Genomic DNA, 10,055 nt, shown 5'->3' with positions numbered 1-10,055 from the left:
GTGATATACACTAAAAAGAGGTGTCAGAAATAATTTCTAGAATTTAAAAACATGTCCACAAACTTGAGAGAGATAACTCTTATCTGTACTTAGATAATTCCACAATAGCTTAGGGAAGGTTTCTGTAGAACTGAAGATAAACAGTCAAAGCATTCCTTGATCCAAAAGAGATGCAACTGTTGAAAACATCAAACATAATTTCTGTTAATGAAAATCCAAGAAAAATGATGCTCTAAGTAGGGAGAGGTGGTTCTTCTCAAAAAGAAGGATGATGATATGCACATGTGATTTTAAAGTCTCATTTATTTAATTTGTTAAAGAAATTAAGATACATTAAATAGAGTTTGTACAATACCAGTTTGCATTACTAGCAAAGTTCATAATACATTCATAATAGCTAAAACCATTGCATTTTGTAAGTATTTTCCATTGCCTTCAGCATCTCCTGGATAAGAATCTCACATTTAAAACAATGCTGAATTAGCCCTCACACCAGCCCTGTGAGGTAGAGGTCAGTGTTACCCTCTTTCTACATAAGAGGAGACTGAGAAACAAAGTTTTAGGTCAGTGTACCAGAAAAACCATGGAGATTTGAGGAGCAGAACTCCAGTCTTTCACTCCTTGTACTGTGCTCCACACCTTGTGTCATCCTTCCCTGGAGAAAGGGGAGCAGCCACAGCAGCTGCTGTTCTCCCTGCTCCCCACTTCCCTTGGCCTTGTACATCCTGGTTTCTCCATCTCAGCTGATGCAAAGTGATCGACACCAGCAATTTCTGCCTGAACTACACAGGCAGAATAGGCCATGTGAGACCCAGAACTCAAGGAGCTGGGAACTGACTGTGGGTAGTCACAGAGAACACAGTATTGAGTACCAGAGTCAGAATTTTGTCCCTAAGTTGCAGAACCAACACATGGCTGTTCTAAAGCAACTTTTGCAGAGGTAAAAGGACTCAGGAGTGCTGAAGCCTTGTGTGTGCAGGGAGCATCCCTGCCAGGGAGCCCTGGGGCAGGGAGGGTCTGTGCAGCAATGCTCACCCAGGGCAGACAAGATCTACCCATGTGAGGTCCCTAAAGGAAACAAAATACCTGGTCTCTGTAGGGCAGACACTGAAGGAGGTCATATTGCAGAGCATAGCACTGAGCTGAGGTAGAATCTGAGCAACTGAGGAACACAGAACACGCCTGGATCACTACAGAGGAACTCTTCAACCAAACTGACCCTGACCAGGGCACTGTGGTCCTGTCTTCTGTATGGTCTGAAAGGACAAATGCCTAAATAACATTGCATAACTCTGCTTTTTAACACAGCATTACATTGTAAGATAGCATCTTAGAACAGTAGATTTAAAATATATATATAAGTTTCATACCAGGGCCTACTTGAGGTGAGTAAAGAACTTTTTTCTAGTGCTACTCACACGCTGTGTCATCAGGAAGCAAGAATACAGTGAAAGCAATCTTTAAATCAGAGCTCAGCAAATGGTAACAGATCAGTAAGGGAAATTTAAGTCCAGTTTGTCCAAAATTCTTGATTATTGTTTCCTCATGTATTAAATGAGACAAGTAGAAGTTGTGGCCATCAGCACTAGTAGATCACTACACAATTTTCCACTTCATATGAAGTTGGATTTTGATGTCAATTCTATAAAGTTTCAGGTCTTGGATAACAAACCTAGTTCACTCAGCTATCCCTTATATTAAATAGTTAAAAAGATGCCATTTCTCCAAAGAATGAGCACTTCAAATAAAATAGAAAGCCAGAAGATTGTCCCTGTCCAAGCAGAGGGTTCATGGAAATGTCTGCCTTGTGTGTTCCATGAATGGTCTGTAGACCAGAGTTTCTGTTTAGAGTATCTCACATGTGGAAGCTCTTGGATATCTCAGGGCCATTATCAGTTTTCTTCAGGCCTTGAAGGAAGCTCGGACAATTCTCCCCTTCAGAGGCTGAGGGGGGCGAAAGTTATTGGCCATTTGGATCCTCTGGTCTTCCTCACCAGTGAAGAGCAGCATGCGGAATTTCTCCAGCTGGAAGTTCAGGGGAAACAATTCACTGCTCAAGGGGGCAATCAACAGTAATATTTTTAAAAAAGGACTAAAAGGAGATATTCAGTATATTTTAATCAGTTAATGGAACAGGTTCAAGCAAAGCTCCTAGAGAGTATTAACAGAAATCAACAGAAGCCCTGAGGATTGAACAGGCCAAATATTCAGAGACTTTCAACTTAGCCTAATTTCAAATCAAAACAGTCTTTGCCTGCTTATCCAGCATTGAATGCTACAATAACAGAGTATCAGAAATTTACCTGTTTGACAGATATTCTTATGGGTTCTTTCAGCACTATCCATGTCACACTCTCATTAAGGGGTGGTGTTGTCAGAGAACCCAGGTATGTCCAATAATCTAGGCTCATGGGCAGGAGGCATTTAGGGTTGAAGCCTCTAAATTGAGCTTTTGTTCCCTGGGAAAAGCAAATAGACTTGAAATTTATCCTTTTACTTTTAAGAGCAGGTAAAATAACTTTTTTGAAAGAGAAGAAAATGTTAAGCTAACATTAAAAATAGAGAAAAGGAGAATTCTGTAAAGGTTTGGCTGCCTTATAACTGTTAGCCAAAAGTAGATGGCAAGTGTGATGCCTAATGCTGACTTACTGGACTTTGAGATCTTGCATCATTGTCTCTACCAAAATTCACCTCTTGTCACAACAGCCCCAAAAATAATGCAGGAAATGTGTTCTGTATAGAGTGTTCAGTGTGAGTATAGATAATATCACAGCAGAGTTCTTTGTTTCATTTCTTTCTCATCTATTTTAGTAGGAAAATTCAAATCCTATAGTTATTGTCTACTATGGTAAATACTGGCTTTAAAAAATAAACCTTCAAGTCTAAAATTAGAGGAAGGTGGATTGAATAGAGGAAGATACATCAACCAAAAGATTGGTAGAAATAGAAGGGGGTGCTGCCTAAAGCAGTGATTGCCTTAAGTACCACAGTCTAGAGCAACATTCTTCAGGCTGAAGGAGCATCCAAAAGGGTCTCAGTCACTCAGAAAACACCTCAGGAACAAACTCTGGACCTCAGTGAGATCATCCTTGACAGAGCTCTGCAGCAAAGACAAACAGGCAGCTTTCACTTGTGCCAGCTGAGGCTCCATGGAGAAGGATTATTTTGCTGAGTTTAAGAGCTGAGTCTCAAGGGTCAGGGAGCTGTGGATTTCAGACTTTTTGAGAAAGGCAGAACCTCTGGATGACCAGTGGGGTCAGCATGGCCTTGTGATGCACCTGAGATTTGGAAAATTATATGAACTTTGGAGAGGAAAAAGAATCTACAACTACAGTTATGTTCTACTTACAGGAGGATCTGTGGGTGGGTGGTTTTTCATTTTTGTCTCAAAGATGTACATGAGCATGATTTTTAAAGGGTATCCCAGAAGCAAATTTAAAGAGCTTAGAACTTACTTTAAATTTTACCATGTACAAAGCATCAGTGAGTCTGTTCATACTGGCATGTTCTTTTCCAATCTAAAAGAATGGAATAGACAGGTTAAATAAGTATGACTACAACTATGCTTTGATTAGGGGTTGCTTTCTTACTCAAATCTGAACATTCCTACCAAAGTTTTCAGCAATTTGCAATGCATTAATGCTTCCAGTAAGTCATCTGTTTTCCTTAAGCACTTCTTAAATATGTGGCATAGTCCTCAAACACTTTACAGCATAATGCTTTTTATCATGTAAACATGCTATTTTTGCAATTCTTACCTCCAAGAAAACACCAACTACTGCCAAGCCATCTGGAGCTGCTGCTGCCTCTCCAAATGTTGCATATTTTCTGGCATTCCAATGTACTAAGTGGAGCTTTAAAGAAAAATAACAAATAGGAATTAAATTAGTGATCGAAGTTATCAACGTGGTTTCTCATTGATAGCACTAACAGTTGTTCATAACAGAACAGTTTTGTGCCAAAGGCATTGCTGGAAACATGAAGTTCAATCCTTTGGACAGGTCCATGAGTGTGGGCAGGAACCCAGCAAGTTTTCTGTAACAGCCCACCCGGGGGTGGCATGGCCAGGCTTTGGGAGTGGGAGGATACAGGGGTGGCTCCTGTGAGAAACTGCCAGAAGCTTCCCCAGCTCGTGATCACGAGGAAGGGACCAGGCTGGAGCAGCTCCTGAAGCACTGACTGCACCCATGGAAAGGACCAGGCTGGAGCAGCTCCTGAAGCACTGACTGCACCCATGGAAAGGACCAGGCTGGAGCAGCTCCTGAAGCACTGACTGCACCCATGGAAAGGACCAGGCTGGAGCAGCTCCTGAAGCACTGACTGCACCCATGGAGACAAGGAGCATGACTGCACTCGAATGGAAGGACCAGGCTGGAGCAGCTCCTGAAGGACTGCAGCCCATGGGAAGCGCTCAGCCTGCAGAAGCTCAAGGAGCTCACTGTCCCCTGTGGGAGGGACCCCACACTGGAGCACAGGAAGATGTGAGGAGCCCTTCCCCTGAGGAGGAAGGAGCAGCAGAGACAACCTGGGATGAGCTGAGCACAGCCCCCATTCCCCATCCCCCTGCACCACTCAGGGCAGAGGTGGAGAGAGCTGCGAGTAAAGTTAAACCCAGGAAGGAGGGGTGAGGAGAAGCTGTTTTAAGATTGAGTTTTTATTTGCCATTATCCTACTCTGATTTGGTTGTTAATAGATCTTTTGTTTTGCTGTGTTAGTAACTGGTGAGGGAGCTCTCCCTGCCCTTATCCTGACTCACAAGCCTTTCCTTATCTCCTTATCTCTCCTCACCCCATCCAGCTGAGGAGGGCAGAGATGGCTGACCTACCTATGGTGAGCAAGGAATCAGAATCCTAATCCTGCCCCCACTGCAGACAAAGTCATGTGACAACATTATTTGCATGAAATAATCCCATCTGTGAAAACACATCCTTACCTCAGAGGGAAAAGGTTTTCCATCAATGGTGTGCTCTGATCCCTGGCTGTGAGTGGTGCCCCAGTGGAAGTGGAACTGCTTTAGCCGGAAGGGATTCTGAAAGGGCCCTCCACTGATTGCTGGGCAGAAGAACAAAAAAAGAAATAAAAAACAGGAGAAGAAATCTTAAGCATTCTGGTTTTTTTAGCTTCCTACAAGTAAAACTAACCACTGTTGGCACAATAGTGGAAAAAAGGCAGAAGCCTCTCCAAGCTGCCAGCATGCAAAAGATGCATCATCCAGGCATTTAAGAGGGATGGATTTATTAATGGAGAGAATCAAAACTCATTTGAAAAAAAAGTAAATTAAAACCACTGTGTGGCTACTTGTACAGAATATGTAGCTTTCTTGAAAGAGCATATTTGACACATGAAGATGTTGTAACCACCCTTATGGTTATGCCTTTCCTGGTAAACACAATAAATACAAGTGGAACGGGTGGAGCAGCCCTGGGAGAGGGAGCTGGGGGTGCTGTGGGTGAGAGCTGGCCCTGCCCCAGCCCTGAGCCCCCTGCCCTGGGCTGAGCCCAGCGTGGGCAGCAGGGGAGGGGATCCTGCCCCTCTGCCCCTCAGGTGATCCCCACCTGCAGAGCTGCCCCAGCCCTGGGCCCAGCACAGCCAGGACCTGGAGCTGCTGCAGAGAGCCCAGAGGAGGCACCAGGATGAGCAGAGGGATGGAGCAGCTCTGCTGGGAGGAAAGGCTGGCACAGCTGGCATTGTTCACCTGCACAGGAGGAGGCTGCAAGGAAACCCTACACCCTGAACATCAGCTAGACAATTCAGATAAGTATTTCCTTCTTACAGTATCTTTACTTTCAGTGGAGGTTATCTATATTCCATTTCCTTTAAATACCTGATCCCATAAAAGAGGAAATATAATAGCTGCTACTTCACATGACACCACTCAACCTCAAATCACCTTCTAAAGGTAAGGAAATGCCACAGAGAAACTTCATACATCATTTAGAAATAACACCTAAGCACAGACAAATGTTTAAGATGCCACCTATAGAAGATATTTTATCACAGCATCAGTAATCCCTGTAATTTTATATGCCACTAAATCTCACTTTGCCCAACAGACCTCAAGACCTGATCAGTCTCACATTAAGAAAATTACAATTACATTTAATATGTGTAAAGCTTGTATCCTCAGTGCAGTTCATAACATTTTATTTAAAGAGTGAAAAATGGGACTTGCATGGTGCTACCACATGTGCATGTGCTTCCAGCTGGCCTTTAAGCAGGAAACTGGCCTTGCCAAAGCAAAGGTTTTAATATTAATTAAAGATATAAATACTCCTAGTACATTTTTCTAAAGTTAGCAAAAGAATGCATCACCTGTCCCTAATATTTTAAGAAATTTAGCTATTATGGATTACTGTCAAAATTCTGTTGTGTCATTTATGCAGAGCTTTGAGTCACTAGATCTATTTCAACACAACTAAAAGCAGTTTAAACCATGTTTCCCACTCCTAGCAGTCATCTTCCTTGGAAAAGTGTTATTGAAACAAGACTTGCTTAGTGTAGAAAGGGTCTCATTCCTGGCAGGTGCTCTGAGTCTGTGCCACTAAGTGCAGAGTAATACATGCTCTTAACTTCTAAAGCTGAATAAAGTTCACTGTTACACAGGTACAGTTCAGCTGAAAATTGCATTGAAGTAGTTACCAAGCTAAGATAATACTTCCAGAAAGGTTTTACAAATTCTATTTATAAGGTGTTATTCTGAACAGATCTGTACAGTAAAAGTGGAAAATGCTCACCCAGTTTGCAAATTCAGTAAAGATAAGATGCTTAAAAACTTTACCACCCCATAGGGCAGGTTCTCAAATTCATTCCAGAAGAGAAATTTTGAAATAAGATGTCTGGAATATTAACCTTTAGCCCTTATTTAGAAGGGCAGACAAGCCACTTCACAGAAAAAGTAATTTGTTTGCAAAATCAAGGAATCCTATTTAGCTTGCATCCATCAGCACACCCAAAAGGAATACGAAATCAGCTGATAGGCTTACAAATTGTTCCAGTTCTTTTTGTTTTGTTTTTTAATGCACTCTTCCCATTTATCAGCTGCTTTATTATCTCCATTTGAATGCTCTTCCCCTACCCCCAGATGTAAAAGCACAGTCTACCATGGAAACAGACCTAACATAAGAAATCAATCACTTAAAGAATTTACATTCTCTGCCAAGGGCTGAGACAAGAATAATGTGCAACTGCAGACAGTCCAACATCCAAAGTTGGCTGCTACCAACTCAGAACCCAGAATGAGCTGAAGATTTTCTAATTTCTGAAGAAATCAAAGTGCTACAAGTCAGGGAGGAGAAAAGAAAATGCAAGGTAACAGTAGCTTGTCCAGGTACAAATTGGTGCAGTGATTATGATTATGAGGACTGTGCTGCACGACCCAGCTCTGCTTATCCTCTTCCCTTCCCTGTAGGTGGGAGCTGGGCACTGAGCCAGAGCTGGCACATGAGTTGGCATCTTTGATTGGGGTGATCACAAGCCAGGGCACTGAGGAGCTTACATCCCTGCTCTGGGTGCTGGATGTGGTCTGGCAGTGCTGGAGAGATGCCCAGCAAACTTCAATGCTCATCTAAAAGAAAAGGACTGCAATCAAACTTCTCATTTTCATGACGCAAGAGCTTTTCCTAATGAAGAAACGCTTATTGATCTGTGATATTGCATTGCTAGGGAGGCTTCAAGTGAAGACAAAATATAAACAGCTCCAGTCACATGCCTTGTTCTAAGCTGAAATTATACATCATAGAAGTTATTCCGTAGAGAATGTACTTAATTACTTCCCCCACGAAGCCCCAGGCTGGTGTTCTGAGTTAGCTGGCTGTGCCAGTCTCACCTGTCCTGTCATCAGCGTCCTCAAACTCCACCATGACGGAGTGGCCGGTGTTGGAGATGCTGAGCGAGGTGCAGGACTCGTAGGAGATGACGAGGGGCTGCAGGCTGGGGTCGTACACGGCCCGTGCAGAGTCGATGTCGATGGGGGACTGGCGGTTCCCCTGGGCAATGGGGTAAGCCTTGTGCCACTCGGAAGGGCCTTCAACAGCAAGCAAAGGAAAGCAGCATTATTTCCTTCCCGCCATACACAGAATGGTCATTATGGGTTTGCAGGAGGCTCGAAATAAAGCTTGCTCAGCAAGAGTGACTCCAACGTTTGGAATGTGAGAAATTAATTTAAATTCTAGGCTGGTGTGGTTTTATTAGCACAAGCAGGCTGCAACAAGATGGGGATTCAAATATCTTGTCCAGAACACACTGAGGAGATCATGGCAGAGACTGCTGTACCCCCAGTCACTTGTGCCACTCTCTCTGCAGAGGCTGCAGTTACCTTGATAAGGTGTTCCAAGGTAGGTACAGGTGTAAACATTTGCATGTACAAACACACTCCCCAAAGAAAAAGCATTTAATTCTCCCTGGGAAAGAGAGTGTAAAAGCTCCAGCAATTCAAATTAGATGCAGATGACTCAATCTCTTAGCTACTGACTATGCAGTTATTTTTAAAATAATTTTATGACTGCAGTAAATCTTTGAGACAGCTCCATTCTTCACTCATGCCCCTTATGGTATCTCTCTAACCTGAGTGAAGGATACAGGATGATAATTAACACTTTGGGACTTCTGACCTCAATAGAGAGGGGAAAAGGCTCAATTTAATAGCAGAACTCTGCTGCCAGAGCTGGAAGATTCTTAAGCCATTTAACATAACAAAAGCTTATCCATGTCTAAGAATTCCTGTTTCTTATGGCTCATTTTCTACTTTGCTACGGTAGTGAAAGCAGCAATTAAATTCCTCTGCCACTCTATGCATGAAGCAGAACAGTAACAATTGTACTTCAGGATTCTCAAGAAGCACATTTTTAATTGTAGCATTCTCACTTACTTTCACAAGGGGAAGCTTTTTTTAAAATCAAGCACAGGTATTTAGTGTCCTTGAGTTTACATAACACAACAGTGATCTATTACACTGTTACTTGGCTTTGACACTTTCTGCTAAGCTTATAAAATTATCTTTTCTCATCCTGCATAGAAAGCAGATCTAGGAATTAAATGCTCTTACACAAGCTAAGGCAATATCATTTGGCTCTCACAAGCTTCATAAGAGTACCCATGGCTCTATTACTCCTAGCTACAAGCACAAATACATAATGTTACTTACTAGCACTGACCAGCTTCACTTGGTATTCAGCTGTGCTTTCAGACTCACAGAAACTAAAGGAATTGCTGTTAAGAAAGAGACTGGCCCCTGAAGGTTATACAAAAGACTCTTGTTGGACACTCAGCAGCTAAAATAATTGCTGCAAGGAGAGAGACTCCAGCAAGTTATGCAATTGTCTCATTGGCCAGCATCAGGCTCTCATCCACCGTGTCTGTAAAGGATCCAGGCACTACACGACACTACCGTGGCAATCCTTCAGGAGCTCCACATCCCCCCTGCGCTGTGACACGCAGCCGTGGAGGTGGGAAGCAAAGGAGGAGGACTAAATTAAAAACTGTCAAATCAGAAAGCATAACTTGTTCTGTAAGAGATCTGATACTGGTCTGTACAATTTATTGATGTACTAGACATACATAACATATAGCTTATTTTATTCACTTTTATGAAAGCCTAGATATCACATTTCAGCACTGGACAGAACCAGGAGATCTATTACTGCTCTGCTAAATCTTCTTTACCTAACAGAATTGCTTTTGGAGAGACACAGGTAATCTTTTTTATAACAGCATTTTGGAAAGGGACCCGTCTGTAATATCTGCAGTCTGAAAAAACCCCAAATCATTCAAACTGTTTCCCTCAGTTTAGGAATGTTGATTGCAACACTGAAAGGCAGCAGATGTAAACTTGCACATCTTTTGGTGCCACTTTCTGGGTGCTATTGATTATCAATAAAGTAATTAATTACCTGCTGTATATACTTGATTCTTGCAGACATCAAAATGCAGGCAGCTCTGCAGGGCTCAGGCAACAGCTCTAGAAAGAAAACGAGTGGGGGAAGACAGAGAGATGCAGCACGGAAATACCATAACCTACCGTCAGCCTGCCCATATCCCCAACTGTGGTGGCCAGTCAT

At 42.6% G+C, this 10,055-nt stretch overlaps 1 protein-coding gene across 1 annotated transcript; it reads right to left on the bottom strand.

Moving 5' to 3' along the window:
* Positions 1-1,902: 1,902 nt before the first annotated feature.
* Positions 1,903-10,055, bottom strand: CA7 (carbonic anhydrase 7). Its single transcript, XM_030956074.1, has 7 exons — positions 10,016-10,055; positions 7,826-8,023; positions 4,934-5,052; positions 3,759-3,854; positions 3,456-3,518; positions 2,304-2,459; positions 1,903-2,025 (listed from the first exon to the last, which is right to left on the bottom strand). The coding sequence occupies exons 1-7, from the start codon at positions 10,053-10,055 to the stop codon at positions 1,903-1,905; spliced, it is 795 nt and encodes a 264-aa protein (XP_030811934.1).

The sequence above is a fragment of the Camarhynchus parvulus genome, chromosome 11 (genome assembly GCF_901933205.1).
Source record: "Camarhynchus parvulus chromosome 11, STF_HiC, whole genome shotgun sequence".
NCBI lineage: Eukaryota > Metazoa > Chordata > Aves > Passeriformes > Thraupidae > Camarhynchus > Camarhynchus parvulus.
Note: the sequence above shows the minus strand (reverse complement) of the source record. Positions and strands in the feature narration are given on the sequence as shown.

Coding starts and splice junctions, on each gene's coding strand:
- CA7 (XM_030956074.1), bottom strand. CDS start 10,055: ATGACTGGCCACCACAGTTGGGGATATGGGCAGGCTGACG. Junction 2,460..3,455: donor TGTACATGGTAAAATTTAAA/GTAAGTTCTAAG, acceptor TGCTTTTCCCAG/GGAACAAAAGCTCAATTTAG. Junction 2,026..2,303: donor TAAGAATATCTGTCAAACAG/GTAAATTTCTGA, acceptor CTGAACTTCCAG/CTGGAGAAATTCCGCATGCT.